Below are 20,909 nucleotides of genomic sequence, written 5' to 3'. Positions count from 1 at the left end.
TTTTACATAGCCTATAGTCATTTCACAGAAATGCTCAGTTTTAACTGCTCTGTTAATAGGCTAATGAATGTATTTATTTAACATATGCATGGTCGACTTTAATAGGCCTTCCGTGTATATTTAGTAAAATGTCAAAGGTAAAAATAAAATATTAACTTTTATATTATAGCCTAGTAGGCTACTTTATGACATTAGGTTAAGCCAACATGCTATAGGCTATATAAAAAATAGAGTCATAATTTTAAATCTACTTTATTCTAACGTTTACCAAGTTCTAAAAAACTCCCCACAAGGACAAGCTTTTCTACATATTTTTTAAGCTAAGTTTGTAATTTGGTAGAAAATAGGCTAGCCTATAGTCTAAAATATCTCAAATTGTCAAAAATCACTCAAGCAAGCTTTGGTTTCTGTAAGTTTGTAAATGGTTTCTTTTTGAGTAAAATAAAAAATAAAATAAAAACTTCATAATCTTAATCGCCGCTTTTCACTCATAAACCAAAAATAAATAAATAAATAAGGCCTATTGTTCGTAGCTATTTACGTTTATCACATCACAGAACACTGTCAGTCATGGACTTCGATTGTAAATTAAAACTAAACTTAGACAAATTAAATGGAATCTATTCCAAATATCAAATAATCACCAAATCATCAATAGCCTATCAAATTGCGACAATTTATATTTCGTAAAGAAATTGTTTAATGCGACTACTTAGCCTACTTACTAGGTTGATATTTTTTTTTCTGTCAAACTATCAGACCTTTATAGGCTACAGGCCTGGATCGCAATTAAAACATATTCCCCTTAGGCTATACGACAAATGTTAGGCTATATTGTAGTTAGCTATGTTGTTAGGCTATTAAAATATATTTTCCAAAGTTTGATCACATTTCTATTGATAGGCATAGGCTACGTAAAAAAATAAAAATGCTGACTCTCTGTTAGGCCATATGCGATAGGCTACTGATGACCCGCGATTATCTCCTGTATTTTTATTAATCAACTCGTGCAATTAACTGCATTACTAACGGGGAAAAAGAGACACGCGCATGATTTCAGCCTTGAGGAAAATGCAACTTTTCAATTTTCAGGAGAATAGGTTTTTAATAAGCAGACATAAACGAAACGAGGAGGATGATGATGATGATAATAATAGCCTAGGTTGCTATTTTTTTTAAATACCAACAATAAAAAAATGCAATCGCATATAGCCTAACATTAATGCAGACAATGACAAATTATGACCAAAATTAGGATTTTGATTTCCCTCTTTTACAGACGTTTTAAATAAATCAGATTACTTTAGTGTAAATCTCGAATATGCTATTTAATGCTACAGAGAAAGTTTCTGTTGCCTACAATAATCAAAACATTATTGAAAACTGATATCCGTTATTATTTCATGTTTTAAATCTGACGGCATCGCCTTTGGACCAGGGTGTTTTGTGTTTTTGTTTTTTTGCATTATTGCATTGTTTCGTTTTGACAGAGAGCAAAGGGATAGCCTAAATGTCGCTATATTAAAGCCGCGCGCCTTTCTACCGGACACTTCACCTGCACGAGCTCCAGAACATGTTGAGCAATGAGACAACATAAAAGGAATCAATGTCCTGCTAAACACAAATAAGAGGGAAAGAGTATGAAGAGAGAAAGAGTAGCCTACACTTAAAATAAATGTTACATTTATGTAAACTAAAATAAAAAAATAAAAAGTAAAAAAGCCTGGCGTCGACGCATAACTTGATATTGTTCCAAGCATTTAGAGATTAGCCATTGAAGCCTACTGTTCTTGAACGTAGGCTATGTCTTTGTATCAAATGCCAAACAAACTAACCTATTATTATTATTATTATTATTATTTTGTTTGTTTGTTTTGTTAAACATACTGAGAATAACGGTGACTTAAAGGTCAACAAAACTGGCTTCTCCAGCAATCGTGAGCGTTGATAACATATCGACAGAGCGCAGTGTTACTGACACCAAACACAAAACGCCTTCAGTGCTTAACATATGTCTAAAATTTCACAGTAAGCATTAATTAAACGTCACACAATGCAACGTAAAGTCCCTCTTTAAATACATAACGATAACAGAAAGAAAAAAAAAGACAAATATTTCAATGAACCAATGAAATGTGATGTATTTGTCATCAAGGGAATTCTGGGAATATCCCCAAGTCAGTTTTTACTTAGCCTATGTAAACATAATTTCAGCAATATTGCTCCAAGAAAGTACACATACATTTTTAAGACTGTATATTTTAAATATGTATGTTTAATATGTATACATACATCTAGTACAGTGTAAAAAATCTTTTATTGTATTATTATTATTAGGCTATTTCATATTTATTAAATATGCCATTTTTCATTTTATATGGTAAGATAACGTACAGTCAGCCAATTTTTTAAAATTAATTGCACATTAAATACGGGCCAACACTGGACCTGATTTTGTCTTTTTCTAATGAAAATAATGATGCTCTGTTTTCTCACGGATTATAATGCCATCCTTTAAATATCTTCAAAGCAACACTTTAAACATTTTTTTAAACAATGAGCAATTACAAGCAGCTCGCAATAATTCCATATGACCTCATCAGTCTCTTGAGTTTTCTTTGTTTACGTTGTTGGCCTTCAGTCAGCACTCCAAAGAAAGAAGGAACGGAATGAAAACAGAAGAAAACCAATCATGTCTTCAGCAGGCCCCCTCTGCCACGCCTTACGGTGAATATTCTGCTTATTGAACCCACAACATATGGAAGAACACAAAGCTTTTATTATTCATGTATCCTTACTTAATCTCTACCTATTCATATGGATGCTGTAATGTGTGTGTATTGAGTCCCTCGTGGCACGTTTGTTTGTGTCCTGTCAGCTGACACCTGTTCTGTTCTTCTCCATCAGAGCATGTGGGAGGAGGTGAGGTGTGTGCAGGGTGCGAGTCTCCCATCGCGGACCGCTTCCTCCTGCGCGTCAATGAACTGTCCTGGCATGAGACGTGTGTCAAGTGTGCGGTGTGTCGCAGCGCGCTGAGTGGGACCTGCTACTGCCGGGACCGCTTGCTTTACTGCAAGCATGATTATGAGAAGTAAGACACATTTTAGTCTGCATCCTGCGCCTGGATACACTGAATCAAAGACCTAGTATGGCAAAACATCCCATTATCGGGATTATCGGGGTACCGTCTGTAAGTCGACATTCAGAGCTTTCCTCTGAGCTCTATATAAAAGTGTGTTCTGACCATGCTGTGATGCTGCTCTCTATTGTGGAATATAACAATTTTCCTTTAGAAAATGTGGTCAAAGGTAGAGTAGGCGGCGATTTTTATATACACTTTTTGTTCTACTGGTTGAAACTCTGATAGCAATCAATAATAGAAGTGGTCTAAATATTAAAACATGTACATATATCTTCTGTGGAAGTCTCAGGACCAAAAAATGTTCGTCCAATCATTGCATTCGGTCCGAATTTATTGATAGGATGTCCTACCTGCCTGTCAAAATATATATTTCCACACGTCATCAGCACCTTCCCTAAGGCTATACAGAGTTATAGACAGTCACCGAGCGCCGGTGACAAATCAGGTCCCTCAAAATCAGGTCTCTGTTAGGACCCCAAGTGATCCCAGTGGCTCTAAATTACTTTTAATAGGTCTTTTTAGGGCCTGATTACAATTCCTTTAAATTGGACCAAAATATTGACCATTAATTTTAGCTTATGTAGCATAGCGTACATGTACATGATTGTGTCCATCATTATGTCCAAATATTTCAGTTATAAAAGGAATGTAATAATGTTCAATTATTGAAGTTATCATTATTATTTAACAAAAAAAAAAAATAAAGTGAAAGAAATTATGTTTAGTTTGTTTTATTATGCACTGTATAGTAAGCAGAAATTTGTCGTAATTGCGCGAATCATTTTAAGCTGGACTGCTTCACAAGGTCAGTTCAACACTGGATTTGCACAAAATGTGTTTTTTATAAAGATTTTTAGATCAACTTGACGGTACATGCTAGTCAATGAGTTTAATTAGCTTAACTCCACAATAACTACATTCATTTATCCACTAACCATTCTGAAACACCTAGCTGCACTCTAAAAGTTGTAACTTCTTCCTGAGCTAATTTGCATTTAAAGGGACCCACACAAAAACTGTGTTTTTGCTCACACCCAAATAGGACCAAATTTAACAAGCTATAAGTGTAAGTGATCTGTGGGGAGCTGAAACTTTACAGACACATTCTGGGGACACCTGAGACTTATATTACATCTTGTGAAAAAGGGTAGGTTGACTTTAAATTAATATAGTTTGTATGTATTTAGTATAATCATTAACTGATCCCATAAGAGATCCGATTTTGAGAGAGGACTCGATTTGTCATGTTACCTGAAACAAGCAGCCTTTTACAGTTCCCCCTGAACTAAAATAATGAGCTTATGCCGTGTTCATTGCCATATTGTAATTACCGTAATTATGAGATGGCAACCCGTGACATTCTACCCGGAGCTGTTCACGTCCTCAGACTCAGAATAATGCGTTTCAACGGCAACATTATCAATGTCGAAATGAATCTTCAGCAGTCCGGTGGTTGCAATTCAGAGCTGTTTAAGTTGTTTACTTTCATTAATATTGTAATGTTATGTGAGACATGAGCTAATTTGGCGCTGTCTCTCGTGTCGCTTTGCAGACTCTCCTCTGGCTGTGCATGTTCGTGTGTTTTGGAGGAGCTTTGACTTTAGACAGCGCTCTGAAGGGAGGGTGGGATCTTATGCTTTCATAGTTAGCTTATTAGTGGAATATTTAGTAGCTGTATTAGTAAGGCTGGTGATTCAATTCTGCCTCATAAAGGCGTATTTTGTCATCATTACGTATATTTATATGCTCTAATTTTCGTAAATCAGAATGAATCAATCCTAAGATTCCGAAATATATGTTTATTTGAAATCTTGCAGTCCAATTCACATATTTATTTGCATGTGCTTAACAAGTATTATGAACTAAACCTCAGTGCATGTGCTGTTCAAAATATGAGAATGTCATCACTGGACCCACAGTGAGTATAATTGAGATTTTTGACGTGATGGGAGAAACAACAATGATACATATACCAGAAGTATAGTATTTAGTCTCCGCTGCACTGATCAGTTTGTAAGATGTGAGACGTAAGAAAACATTGTTCATAAGAGGTATACATACATACATCAGGCCACTGCGCATGGGTGCATGGTATTTTTGAATCCGATTGAAAAAATAATCAGAATCAAGTATTTACATGCTTAATGTCTTCCTGATGATCTGAATATTTTCGGTTTACACCACTACTTTTTAATCCCGCCACAACATTAACTTTCATTCAACTCAACCAAACTTGCACGTAAACATAGCTATTTTCTCACCCTCTTATTATTGCAAACCCATATTTCTGTGGAAAACAGGAGAAATCTGAAGAACCATCAAAGTGTTGGAATGACTTAAGAAGTGAATAATGACAGAATTTGCATTTTTCTCTGATGAATCAGTCTGTATCTGTTTGGGTCAGAGGGAGATTCAGAGCAACCATAATTTGCCAGTGACATCACCAGGAGTGCGGACAGTTGAAGGGCGATTTTGTGCCCTGTTATCACTGTTGTGAGAAGTGTCAGACACTGCTGAGAAGTGTGGACACTCCCTCTGTTGCTGACATCTGGAGGCCTACAGAAAGAAATAAGAAGGTCCGAGGAGAGAATAAAAGAAAATGGGAATGTACGGTGGAAGAATTCCCAATGGGATATGAAATAATTCTATATGTTCCCGGAAAGATAAATCACCTGAGATCCAGGACTGTTCCGGAGTATGAAATTACCATACTAACTGACGTCGCTTTTCTTCAAGCCGTTGAAGAAAAATGGGACCAAAGATTCGATAACTATTGTGCATCAGGGCTTGCAGCAAGGATGTCATAATGAGGGTAAAAGTGATCAACGATTACAAATGAGAAAGGATCATAGCACAGTGAAGGACAGCACATTTCTTATGCAGGCTGGACCTGATATTCCCATGAGCTTGATTCATTTGTATTATTTGAATTCATTTATCATTTAGATTCAAGACAGACCTTTTCATAAAACACATTATTTTTCACACACTGTACATTATTACTACAAGCCAGACCCACATCAAGACGTTTGGTCTGGAAACTCACCATAGACAGGGCTCAATCCGAGGGGCGGGATAAACGGTTGTCTTTCAAACTCCCTCTGCACGCGATAGGATAGCGCTACACCAACCAGAGCAACGAAGGTGAAACAGAGCTTGTTGATAGATTAAACATTCGCCGTATCCGGTCGGCTAAACTCTGAACACATCTTCCCTTTTTAAGAATGACTTCAGTGCCGTTCTTTGTTCTTTTCTCAGAGAAAAGCTTAACTCTTCCAGAGTCGCGTTCAAAGCTGATTCGATCGCCGTTCGCCAGTCTCTGTGTTTACTAGAAGCACGCAAACGCAACTCGGCCGTCATTATGTTAAGCCCCGCCCACTGACTCTATAAACGATGTGATTGGCCTGACCAGTTTGGTTTTTACAGCTCAGAAGTGTATTGAGAGTTGCTAGACGACACTTGCGGCAGATTAGATTTGCTGCCGCTAGGGTGCTTCTAGATTTCTAGGCTACATTATTACAGCACCTCTATTCCCAGTCTGTATGAAACACTCTGATTGATTTGACAAAGCCACTCCTTACAAAAAGCACAAAATGCTCTGATTGGCCAGCTGACCCAGTGGTTTGTGATTGGTCAAACACCTCAAGCGTGTGTCAGAAATGAAACACCCCTTTACTATAATTGTGAGCTTCAGCTTCCATGGCTTCTAAAGCAACTGTAAGCACAGTCAATTTTATCGTATCAGTTTGAGACTGAGTCAAAATCTGAAAATGTGGATGATCAATGAGGGGTGCGATTCCCAAAAGAATCATTAACTATGGTTGCAAGTTGTCGTAACCAACAATGATTTGGAATTTCCCGAAACCACACTTCTAAAGAACATTTCTCATTAAATGACATGTGGACTTAACTGGATCATGCTCCTGGGCACAATAAGCAAGCTAGCATTCTATCAGGACATTCTATCTTTCATTGTTTTTAAATTAGTGCTGTCAACGTTAACACATGCAATTAGTTTTTTCCCCCAGTTTAATTGGGTTAAAAATATTTGCAATCAGCAATGAATCAGTTTTTTTCTGTCATGCTTTGGCAAGGGCTCTTATTCATGCAAATGCTTTTAAACCATTCAAGCACGACAAGACAAAAGAGAACGCTGTCTGTGAATGTCCAGTCCATGTGACACACAAAGGACGAGCACCAATCGAGTTCTCTTTCGCGCTTGAAGAAACAATACACAAAATTATGCCAAAATGTCAGTTTTGTCAAGTATCTTCATAAGAGCAGTCTTAAATGAATATAAATTGTTGTGAGAAAATTAGACTTGCTTGAGATCCACATCATGGGCAGCAGCGGCACATCTTAAAGTGACAGCAGCCACTAATTCTCTCTGTCATTAATGTTAATCAAAGCACAAAGCTAACAGAAAATTACTCACTGCTCTTGACTAAAGAACTCTTGTAGCTTTAATAAGGATTAATCTATATTTAATTTATAATTTGTTCAGTGCAGACTGTTTAATAACTTTATTCCATTTTTGTATATTTCCTACCTGTTAGACAGATAGGAAGGACACAGGTAAATATGAAATGTATTATGGGTTCATGTGAGGATTGTTCTCAATCCTCAGAGGTCTCAAATAGATAAATCAATGTGGTTGAAATGACAGCAGTGTGAACATGTTACGGTTTTGGAAACAGTCCTGCCTAATGGCTTCGTTTCTCCAAAAATGCATTATACTATTGTTGTTAATCTCTGGTGACGTCACAACAAATAACTGAAGCCTCGCCCTCTTACTTTGCATATACCTTTGAACGATAAGTATTATCTGGACTTTGAGGTGTTTTAGGCAGGTCTGAATCAATATTCTCTGTTAGATTGAATAAACCTCTTAGTGAAAGACTAGGAGATTTGTAACTTTGCAGATCATATACATGCACAATCAGATTCCACACAGAAAGCATCAGATGGCCTCTTTAAAAACAAATTTTCTCTCATATGTCAAGAAAGTAAGATATAGTCATTTTTGTTGCGTTTGAATGCAAGTGTTTGGTTTGCAGATGTTATTTGTGAATGTTAAGGCTGCAGCGTGGTATGTGGTGTATTTGTGGAGGAAACTTGGCACACTTTTGTGCGGCTGACCTTGAGTGAATCCACAACAATGTCTCCTTGTGTTCTCCGCTGTCTGTCCGTCAGCACACTCCATTCCTGCCCCTTTACCCCTGCTCAGTCTACAGCAGGTGTGTGCTCCATTTTTGGGGTGCCAGGGAATCTTTGATGGTGTAAAAAAATGGAATATGGGCCAAAAAAGCTTTCTTGTGCTAACGTTCTACTGTAAAAAATATTTTGTTGAGTAACATAAAAAATATGATTGATAGGCAGACCGGTATGATTATAACACTTTTTTCTTCAGCACCTACCCTTTTTTTAGCTACCTGTCTGAAACTTTTAGGCAAAGTACCCACATTTGTCTACTACAAATGGCAACAATTGAAATTTCTTTCTTTCTTTCATCTCACAAAGTCACAGATTTTGTGAGATGATGACAAATACAAATTGGTCCTTTGTTACAACAATACTGGGGTAGGTTGTTACACATACTGGAGTAAGATGTAACAGGTAGACAAAATGCACAAAAACTAAGGGTTCTCCAAATGCTATGCCACAACAATAGTTTTATTTTAAATGAATGGCTGCAACAATAAAATATGGGTGAATATGGGGAGTGTATGTGTATTGTGTGCGTTTGTTTGTCTGTACCCACACATTCATATGGGTGTGTGTATGTATATGTCTGTGTAAGTGAGAGCAAAATAACATAAACATAGGCATTCTGCGTAGAATTATTAAAATCCCAGAAATGTTGTATGTAAGTGGATGGTTGTTTCAAAACACGTATTACAACATACCCCGACACTGTAACCCATTGTTTAGGTAGCTGTATTAGTATGGTGCTGTGACATTAGCATGAGGTTGATACCCCATTCTTTACTAGAGGAAATACACTTTGACCTAATATAACTCATACAACATTATATACAACACTATATACAAGTACTAAAGAGTTTTTTTTTTTACTTTCTTACCTTTCTTACCTTACCAGAATTTGATTTTCTGCTGTAGCTTTAAGAGAGATAGCAACACAGACTGGAAAACCTCCATGTGTGATCGTAAAGGAAGCCAGAGGAAACTGAAACCGTTAAAGGACTCCAGTCTTATCTGTGATTCATGGAATTGTCAGTTACATCTCTCCCTGTTACAACTATACCCGGTCTCCCCTAAATTACCCATTCATTTTAAATGCCAAAATATTATTTAAAATAACTGAATCATTACAAAAGTCATTAGTAAAAGTTAGGTGAGGTAGAAATGGCCCATTAAAGTCAACATTAAACAGCATTGACAACCCATTTTAGTTTCATTATATGTGTTTCCAAGTGAAATGGAGACAAAAATGTAGGACACGATTTTTCCCCATAGGGCTGGTTATTTTCAAGTCACAATGAAACAGAAGTAGCGACAGCTATTTTCTTCCGTATTTGTGTATCCAAGTGAAATGGTTTATCGGAAAAGAGAGAAAAAATGTAGACCGGGCACCTGGTTCTGTCCATGGGGTTGTTGATTAGGTGGAAGCAGATTATAAGAAAGAGGTGGAGTTTAAGTGGACTGAATGACTGGAGACATTCTACATACATCACCAGAAAAAAAGAAAGAAAATAATAATAATAATAATAATAATAATAATGATATATATATTTTTATATATAAATTATATATATATATAAATTAAACGTGTGGATGAATCGTCCACAACAAAAAGATGCATTTAGTAAATAGTTGACTTAATTGGGTCATCAAAAGTTGATGTAAAATAAAAAAGTAAGGGTATATAGTACATTTATTTATGTCTTACTTAGACATAAGTAAATAATAATTATGTCTACAATTGAAAATTTTTAAACAATAGTAATAGTTTGGTTAATAGTAAACAAACTTGGCTTGCTATCCTCGAAGGAGGTTTAATCTCGAGCTCTGAGAAAAAAACCCCCTAACAGCATTGGATAGAAAGAGAAAGAAGAGATGCCGGAAGAATTGTCACTGGGACGGCTCAATGAGTGCTGCTTACATAAGCTTGAAATTATGATTGGCTGGACCGAATGATTAGGCACCTACCGAACCTAAGTTTGGATCTTGCATCCATCCAGTCTCCAGTCCCGGATGTATTTGCTATCAGAAATCTGACTCTCAATTACTATTCATTCCTCGCTTGTTCCAGCAACACCTACACTCTTTCCAAAACTAAACTCGAAGCCAAACCTCTATTCATTAAACCCACATATGCTTGCAAACATCCCTGAAATGGTCAAATACTCTCCATCATTGTCTTCCTGGCTGACTTCGACACCACACAACCAGTAGATAAAGCATGTGCAGCCCATCCTAGTGCAACCAGTCCCAGACCAATAAAGGCTCTCAGCCCCAGGGTACGGTGCCTGGATCCATGGCAGAAAATTAGACAAGCGAGGGTCTCGGAGGCCTATCAGAGTGGAGACAGGGGAGCGGATATTTAAGACACCCCAACTTTAATACATCACTCTGCGGGGTGGGAAACCAAACGAAAACAGCCCCCAGTGTGTAAAGAGATGCTAGGAGGAACACATAAGAACGGAAAGTCATAAATGAGATCTCTTTAGTATCTTACTTGTTTCACCTATACAGCAAATTGTGAATGTTTTTTTTTTTTTTTTTTTAGTTTCCTGCCTCTCAGATTTTTCTCCTACGAAAAGAACCAAGAATATAATGTCCTTTTATAAATTTCTCAAAAATATCCTAAACTGTGCCTAGATTTGCCACAATATCATTCAATATTTCAATTCCAATATATAGTCTATATTGATATATTATACAGATTTTTAGGAAAAAACATTTTATATAAAGTTAATACTTGATACTACTAGAATAATGTAGTTAGTCTACAGAATTTGTGGCATAATGTTGATTAACACATTTCCACTTGTCTCTTCATTTCATAAATACTGTTATAGTGAACATCCCTTACTAATCTTTTCTCTGTAATGTTATTTCTGTCATGACAACTCTCAGAGTTTTTACCATGGTAATGGATATGACTAAGTTGATATATTTGGCCTGGCCAGAAAAGATCTTCTACGCTGCAGCTGTTATTGCTGCCGCATGATCAAGTACAAAACTTGCTACTGTCAATACATACAAGCAGGGTTGCCAACTTTTAAGTTTAGGTTGGAGTGAGATTTTTTGAGGGCCGGGGGGGGGGGGGGGGGGGGGGTAATGCTTTTGATCTTGATTCAGTATCAGTTTATATCTAGTATATATACTGTACATAATAATACATAAAACATGGGTCAAATTATATGTGCCATTCCTTAATATTCACTTGTGACTGCTTATATAAGTATCATTATTCATTAAAAAGATTAGAATGCAAGTTATTTAAGTTTTGAAATTTCACATTTAAAGAAATCTAGTGTTTGATCATCATATCTAAATATTTATTAGAATGCAAAGACTGCAATATATTTTTGAGCAACTATTAGATACATGTATATTTATTAAAGAGCCATAAGGCACCTAATGGCATTACAAATAAACATTAATATTTTTTAGCCACAAAATGACTAATTTGCCTCTTTGAATTGGAATTCTCTATTTTAATATTAATTACTACACTAATTGTAATATAAATTTTAGAAGAAATACAAATATTAGAAGAAAAATGTTTTAAGTGGTCATTTATTGACAATAATTGTTGCACAAATAGTATTTAGTACCAAAAGATCTCCTCAAAATATTCAATAAATATAATTTAATGAGTATGAGTGTGACCTATAGTAAGGAATACCTGAGGGCTAAATACAAGAATAACATTAATGTTAACAATGTTGAATCTCTATCACTCTCCATAATAAAAACGATCCTGTAAATATGGCTGACTTAATAATCAATACACACTAACACTAAGCTGTACTGTTTACCAAAACTTGCAGCAAACATCTATATAGTGAAACTGTTGTGTATCCGCTTAAGCCATTTAAATGCATTGGCAGAGCGCTAGAAGTATTGAGCGCTCATGGGCCACGTGCACCAGCGCGCGCCGCAGGGAGACGAGAGCATGAGCAACTCCGCTTCTCAACGCCTCTGGCTTTAACATTATGCCACATTAGCGCCAAAACGCTATTTATTGTTTGAAATTCATTAAAACACATTTTAAAAAATTAAAGCTTATAGCTTTGTTTAATATCAAAAGCAGGTTTAGCAATTTGGCGTGAGATTGAGTTGGGCGGAGTGAGAGCGTGAGACAGAGCCTGAAAGCGTGAGAATCACGCCAGATGCGTGAGAGTTGGCAACCCTGTACAAGGCATGCTGCTGTCAGCAAGTAAGAATTGCTGCTACTGTATGAATTACCCATTACAGATACAGGTGGAGCTGGGGAAGGTGGAGGGTTTCTGAAAGCGCTCCACTGCTAAGGCAAATGCTGACCAAGTATTTGAAGGTTGAGCAGCGAGCTCATTGGCTACTGATACAGCAGTAACCTAAAGAAAATAGCCCCTTTCACACAGCAATACTGGTAAATTACCTAGATGTGAGTGACTACAAGCTGTGTTGTGGTTAGAGAGTTGTTGTACTGTCAGACAGGAATTTGACACATGGGCTCTGATGGAGGACATTGCTGTACCTTGGATTCACTACTGAACCAATAAGCTAGTTAGTCGTACTTGCTGGTTAATAGTAATACTAAGGCCATTAATATTACCATTCATACTTATGTTGTTGGGCTATACAGTCAGACACAGGGTGATTGAAGCAGCGGAAATGTGTTGAGGGCAGAAGCAGTCTCTTCCCTGTTTGCTTTAGCAACTGCATCGCAACCCCTAGCGTCATGGCACCGAGACACTCACACTTTCTAAATATAAAATTACAGCTTCAAGTTTAAGACCAATGGTACTGAAACATACCAAACCTAGTATTAGTTTTTTAACCCTCATCCATTCCTCGCACTCTGTAACAAATCAGTCCCTCACAGTTCAAATGGACCTGAATCCGTAAAATTATAAATAAAATAAAAATTGGTCCAGAAAGCTTATATCATGTCAAACCGATCTTACAGCAATTTGTACTTATTTTACGAGGTGGTTAATTCATAAGAATCTGTACGACCTCACTCGTATAAATTTGCTAAATCGTACGTATTTGACGAGTAGGTCAATTCGTATGAATGACCTACCCCTAACCTGGCCCCTAAAACCTTAAAATTACCGTATAATTACCAGAATGACTTTACCAGTGTTCAAGCAACAGCGTTCTGTTTTTTTACCGGTAAGAGAACGTTCACACAACAAAAGCAAAATACCAGTAAATTCTGTGATGTCAGTTATCAGAAATGATTTTTAATCGCTAGGCTGTTGTCTATTCTTGAAAAGGTCCTGTTCACATGTGATCCGTTACCGGTTATTTACCATTGAAGACTGTATGTGTGAAAGGGGCTAATGATGTGATTGCTGGGAGCTTGAGTTAAGGATCAGCCTGCACCATCTAGAGTTTCATGACAGATCTTTGTGTTTTAAAAAACAACAACATTAAATTGAAAATTTACAGCTAAAAAAATACACAAGTAACAAAATAACAAATAACAGAAGAATTAAAGTAAAATAAAATGACCAACTTCACATTTCTGTAAAAGTTCCTCTCGTTCTCTTTCATCCCCTTGTTAAATCTGGCATCATGCGTCCCGTTTCCGAGTCCCAGACGCTCCCTCAGATCACAAAAACGAATAAAAATAAACTGTACAAATATACACTCATTGTATGCTGTATAACAATCATGACCCTAACCTTTATCTACATTTTTTAAAAGGGTGTAGAATAAAGATAAAGAGAGAGGTTGACACCATATTCTCACATGAAATGGAGTAAGGTTTGGACCTAGAAACAGTATTCGATACAATACATCATGACTTTTAAGTGCCTTGTATGGATTTTAAGTGCCTCACCATAATTTTTTTTTTTTTTAAAGAATAAAGGACAAATCATTTTTTACAGCAATCAATACTACGCCATCATGGCATTATGCCATTATTGAACCCAGAACGTTCCTTTAAGTGAAGTCTCAATTAGTTCTTCTCTACTTTAAAAGACAATAATACATTTTTTTCAATGGAAATCACTGTTTACAGTCACACACTCTACCACAATCTTCAAGCGGAGTCACTATTATTAGCTTTTAGGTTGATGGTTACAGAAATGTTCTTCTGCTCGGTCTCTCTTCCTCCCCATGCATCTCTTCTCTATACCTCGTCCATCACTGTCTGATTTCTAATAATATTTCTGTTCCAAACTTCATTTCCTACTTGTTGAGATTTATAGCTGTGATGACACCAATCAGTTTATCTCTCCATTTATCCCACATTTTCGCTTAATCATCTCACTGCTCGCTGTCTCTTTGTGTCTGTGGGAACAGGGAGGGGGGTGGAAGGGTCTTGATTGGGAACGCTGCTAATCATGTTCCTAGACGTGACTACAAGCTGTGTTGTGGTTAGAGAGTTGTTGTACTGTCAGACAGGAATTTGACACATGGGCTCTGATAAGCTAGTTAGTCAATAAGCTAGTTAGTCATAATAGTAATACTAAGGCCATTAATATTACCATTCACACTTATGTTGTTGGGCTATACAGTCAGACACAGGGGGATTGAAGCAGCAGAAATGTGTTGAGGGCAGAAGCAGTCTCTTCCCTGTATGCTTTAGCAACTGCATCGCAACCCCTAGCGTCATGGCACCGAGACACTCACACTTTCTAAATATAAAATTACAGCTTCAAGTTTAAGATCAGTAGCACTGAACCACACCAAACCTAGTATTAGAACCTTCATCTATCCCTTGCACTCTATAGTAAAAATCAGTCCCTCACAGTTCAAATGGACCCGAAGCCGTAAAATTATACTTAATCTTTTTGCTCCAGAAAGCTTATATCATTTCAACCCGATCTTACGGCAATTTGTACGTATTTTACAAGGTGGCTAATTCGTAAAAATCTGTACGACCTCACTCGATTTTTGCTAAATCGGATGTATTTGACGAGTAGGTCGATTCGTATGAATTACCTACCCCTAACCTGGCCCCTAAAACCTACCTATAACTGCAGTATAGACAAATCATACGAATTTGGTACGAATTAGCCACCTCGTACAAATACGTACAAATAGTTTGTGAGATAGCATTGGATGAGCTCTACATGGAGCAAATGAGTTGTTCCGCTGGGTCCTAAAGTCAGTTCTTGAGTTTATCTCTTCAGTATGCATTCAGATACACATGGAGAGATAATCAAATAATTTTTTTGGTAAAGTTTAGTTTTCATTTTGAGCATTTATTTTAGGTTGTCTATGTATACTCTTATTCCATTCATTCCTAAGGGGGTCAGATTGACCCATGAAGGACTGATTTGTCACTTTTTTTTATTTCTCCAGTAAAAAATCCAGTAAAAAAAAAATTGTGGATTCTTGGTTTAAGTGAAACAAAGGCCCTAAAGTCTTGGACCACTCCGGTGAAGACTACATTTTTATTTTATTTTATAAATTTTGAGTCAAATTGAAGGTTTTAAACATACACAACCTTATGTGTTTAGTCCTGTTGGTGAATATGTTTATACGGAACTTCAGATGAGGACATAAACACAGTGATGTAGTTAAAGTCATGGGGCTCATTATGTGTTCAGTATATTTTCTGCATTGCTGCTTTTTGGACACGTTTTGTTTTTTAAGTTCCCTGAAGTTCCCATTAGCTCCTGTTGTAGCAACACTATTAAAAATAAAGGTTCAAAAGGTGTTTTTTGCAAAGGATTCCATGGAAGAACTATTTTGGGTTCCACCAAAGAACCTTTCACTCAACAGTTCTTAAAATAACCATTTGTTTAATTGGTACGAAGAACATTTTATCATCTGAAGAACTTTTTTAAGCAGCTTTTGTGGAACAATTCCATAGATTCTAGAGGTTCTTTATGGAACCTTCGATGCCAATAAAGAACTATTATTTTTAAGTGTTAGTGTCCATATTAGACTTGTAAGGGAATGATGGAGGGAAGGAAGAGCTCAGGGGATGCCAGAAGGCCATGGAGGTGACAAACAGAGGTGGAGAGAGGAAGATGACAGAGGAAGAGGAGAGATGAGCTGGAGGTGTCTCCTCTCGTGATATTGCCACTGTTTTTGCATAATGTGTGATGAGTCTCCATCACCTCGCCTCCCCACAACAATTTCATTACAGACGGCTAATAAATGTTTCATGGCAGAACAAGCTGCTCGCCTTGGCTTTATTAAATCTGAGATAATAAAAGAAGAACGGCAAAAAATGAAAGTGGGAGGGGGAGAGATAGGAAGAATGCCATAGATATCCTCAAACAGGGCTGCCGTATCTTCTGTTTCTGGGGCAACGAATCCCCCGTCCCCCCTCAACGCGTCTTTTTTTTCCTTCTCGCCCTGCCACAGAGAGACAGGAAATGAGAATCTGGCTGACAGGATATTGCGTTCTGGTGGCCTGGGGATTAGCTGTTGTATCCAAACACACACATACACACACTCGCAGACTCACTCTCACCTCACACAACTCAACACATCGATCCTGTCGGTCCCTGAACCCTCGAGTATCTCACATACACACAAGGGATGCTGGAAACCAACGTGTGCGTTTGTAATGTACAGACAGGCCTTGCTGTCAGTAAGGAAATGCATCACAATAAGTACGTCAGCACATCAATAGTGCATTTTCGTTTTAAAGCATTGTCTGAATATATGTGTGTGTGGGCATTTTTTTGTGACATATGAGGACACAAATGTGTATAATGACATAGGTATTACAAGGAGAGGGTGAAATATGAGGACATTCGCCATGTCCCCACTTTTCAAAATGCTTATAAATCATACAGGATGAGTTTTTTTAGAAAGTAAAAATGCAGAATGTTTCCTGTGATGGGTAGGTTTAGGGGCAGTGTAAGGGGATAGAAAATATGTTTTGTACAGTATAAAAACCATTACGCCTATGAAATGTCCCCATATGTCACAAAAACAAATGTGCGTGTGTGTGTGTGTGTGTGTGTGTGTGTGTGTGTGTGTGTGTGTGTGTGTGTGTGTGTGTGTGTGTGTGTGTGTGTGTGTGTGTGTGTGTGTGTGTGTGTGTGTGTGTGTGTGTGTGTGTGTGTGTGTGTGTGTGTGTGTGTGAGATCCTTTGGTCTGTTGACAAGTGGCAAGTGAATTACCATGCATTTTGTAGGTTTTCTAAGAGTATTTTGAGGAGTGAGACATCATTGCTACAGTGGAAATTGTTCCCCACAAAACTGTTATAATTTCCCTGATGTTGTCCAAAATTTGTGCCGTTGTTTCTTCTGCGAAACAAAAAAAGAAAATAAATTTAGAACAAAACTTCTCCGTTTTCTCTCTCTCCATACAATAACAATGGGGTCTGTTTTGGACCCCAGTGACATTCACTATATACAGGCAAAATAGTGTTTCAAAGAATAAAAAAGTCATTGTGAATTAGCAGGGTTGGACCCTTCAAAACGTAATGTTGATTCAAGGTTGATTCCTCACACTAAATCATTCTTATGTCATTTTACATATTTTAAAATGCGATGTGAACATACTTTTTCGGTTACCTGACAAAAATTTTGATAGAAGGCTATTGGCAGGCCATGGTGAACATAGCGACATTATGACAGAATCAGTGACAGCATGAACATTTCCTCTTTGTCCAGAACAAACGGTCCCACTCTAGATTATAGTCCAATTCACACCCTTTAACCATGACTTTTGCCTCAATAGACTCTCAATTATTGCTTATTAATAGTTAGTAGGGTATTTGTATTTTAGGGATGTAGAATATGGTCATACAGAATAAGGCATTAATATGTGCTTTATATACACTGTAGAAAATATTGTTGGTTTAACTTAAAAAAGTAAGTAACCTGGTTGCCTTAAAATTTTGAGTTTATTGAAATTAAAAATTTAAGTTGATACAATGAAGGAAATTGGTTTAATAAATAGATAGTCAAAATATTGTATCTGAACCACACAAAAATGTGATAAATCATAAATCATGGCATGTTTCACTGAGTCATCACAAATAAAACACACAATTACCCAATATTCTTCCGTAGAAATGTTTATTGTATTAATTTAAAAAAAAAAAATATTTCAATGAACTCAAAATTTTAAGGCAATCATGTAACTTAATACAGTGCAATATGCATGCTAATAAGCAACTTGTTAACTTGCAACTTGCAACTTGACCCAAAACTAATGTGTTACCAGAAAAGCTTACGAGGAATTTAAATGTACTTCCTTCAAAAATAATGTTGATAATAAGTAAATCATACCATTATCAGTCATAAAATCTATTTTTAATGTCCAATCAGGTCCAATCAGTTAACGTTAATTCAATACTTACATTAACTAAAAAATAGTAATGTTAACTTCATCTTTGTTAAATAGCTAATAAAAATACTGGCCATCATATGCTACAACATATCATATGATACAACTGTTCGTTGTTAGTACATGTTAAATATAATCAACAGACACAACTTGTAAAGATTGAAATTAATACTATCTACGATTAATAAATGCTTTAGACTTATTTTCCATTGTTAGTTAACTAATGTTGAAAATGGAACCTTATTGAAATGTGTTAATGGTATTTTTCACCCGTAATTTCTACAGGATCATCTAAAAAACATTGATTCTCATTAAACAGACTACATAAGGAATGTCAATTTATTTTATTGGTACCTTGATAGACCGTACACTTTCTAATAAGCCTGTTGAAGTGTTCTTCATATGACTAATAAGCCATAAATGTAACCGTGTGAATTCAGCTGAGATTTGGTAACGAGTATTTAATAGTGTACAATGACATTGTTTGTTGTTTTATTAGCATAAAACGATGTAATATGTCTCAATGCAATCAAACATAATTAGACAATTAAAGTCTGCATGCCACCTGTCGATTATTATTTCAGTACTTTGAACGTGTTTGTGCATTGCATTCTTTGCATGTAAGGTTCAAAAAAGCAGATTTTCTAGTACATATGTAAGTGTGTGTCTATGACATGATTGGGGTATAAAATGTGTCAGTACTGAACAGTTTAGCTGCTCACCTGTGCTTTCTCTTTTGCGTACGAGTGGTCTGATGTGTACATTTTTATCAGCTACCTGTTGGTTTTCTCATATTTCATCATTGTGAATATTGGTGTGCGTGCGTACCGGGGAGGGAGGGTGGCGGGTGTGGGTTGTGGGGAATGCTGGGAGATTTTAATAACGCAGAAGCAGTGCAGTGAGATTTAATAAAAGAAGATGATGTGATTACTGAACCCTGGCTCTGAGCCACCTTCCCTCACAGCAATATCCGCTCTCTTTCTTTCTCTCTCGCTCATACACACACACACACGCGCACACACACACATAGCACCAACCCTTGTAATTATGTGTACATGTATGATTTACATACTGACTCCATATATATACAAAGATGCACCAAAGTCTGTGGGATAAACCTTGCAACTATGACAGTAAGTGTTTGATTATGTAAAATTATGTGTTCATGCATAGATTATGCCCCCGCACTATAATTTGGCTATAGATTCATGTAAAACTTTATTGAATTGACATCGTGAACACAGCTTGTACGTATACACACCACCTGATTTTTTTTCCCCTGCACCCATAATTTCTTTCCCTCGAGGTACTTTCATCCTCAGTTAACTCTGGTTTTCAGATCACAGTATGAAATATGCTGTTATTTTTGCAACCATCATGTGTAATGTGTCTGTTTGCACTCAGCAGTGTTTCTTTTCAGAACATTTGATATCCTTTTAAAGTTTGTTGCGAATGAATGGTCACGAAAACGTGTCCAGGTCACATTTCATACCAAAATAAATAAATAAGAAACACAAATAAATTATATTTAGCATAAATAAAATGGAGCCGTTTTTATGACCAATAAAGAGGTTTAACATTGTGATATTTTCATAACAATTAAACACATCTGATCTCAAATTCTCATTGCTATATCCAGATGTTTTCTGTTGTAACTCTCAATTGTAATTGTCATTCAATTTTAGCACATTTTTAGTCACATGATGATAATAAGAATTACTGAGAAACAGGAGGAAATCATTTGAAACTGAGTGAAAATAATGTCATAATAATAATAATAAAATGTTACATATAGCGCTTTTCTGGGTACTCAAAGCGCTTTACATATTTTTGGATGCATTTTTTGTTTTTTGTTTTGTTTTTTGCATTCAAAAAATACAACAACAACAACAACAAAATATTTAAACAGCCTTCATTGTCTTTAAGAAACATATAATTTCTGACTCACTTCTTTTGGTTTTGAGATGAAATATGACCCGGGCATGGTCTTCACAGGTTTCATGCCAGTCATTCTTACAGTCAGTTGCTGAATGAATGTTGCTCAGGGGTTTTAGAGTTGGTCTTCTTTGATCTGAGTGTAGTAGGTGGTGATTTGGGTAATTTGGCATTTTTGGCAGATGGATTGAGACAGATTAGCCATGGCAGCTGCGTTTCGGACAGGATCATCATATCCGTGCAGATTAGAGGCTATAATGTGTGGACCTGGCTGCCTCTTCCTTCAGCAGATTTCTGATATGACACCTTCATCTCCTGCACACCCACCAACAAACACACACTGGCTTACAAGTTTTATGGGGATTTTTATAATTGTTTTTAA

At 36.6% G+C, this 20,909-nt stretch overlaps 1 protein-coding gene across 1 annotated transcript in view; it reads left to right on the top strand.

The window, feature by feature from the left end:
• Positions 1 to 20,909, top strand: part of lmx1al (LIM homeobox transcription factor 1, alpha-like) — a 31,993-nt gene that overhangs the window by 287 nt on the left and 10,797 nt on the right. Inside the window, exons 2-3 of the mRNA XM_067421703.1 lie at positions 2,642 to 2,727; positions 2,908 to 3,091. Of these exons, the coding sequence (XP_067277804.1) occupies positions 2,642 to 2,727; positions 2,908 to 3,091 (270 nt within the window). The remainder of the gene's footprint in view (positions 1 to 2,641; positions 2,728 to 2,907; positions 3,092 to 20,909) is intronic.

This window comes from Pseudorasbora parva, chromosome 2 (genome assembly GCF_024679245.1).
Source record: "Pseudorasbora parva isolate DD20220531a chromosome 2, ASM2467924v1, whole genome shotgun sequence".
NCBI lineage: Eukaryota > Metazoa > Chordata > Actinopteri > Cypriniformes > Gobionidae > Pseudorasbora > Pseudorasbora parva.
This window is presented reverse-complemented; position numbering and strand designations above follow the sequence as displayed.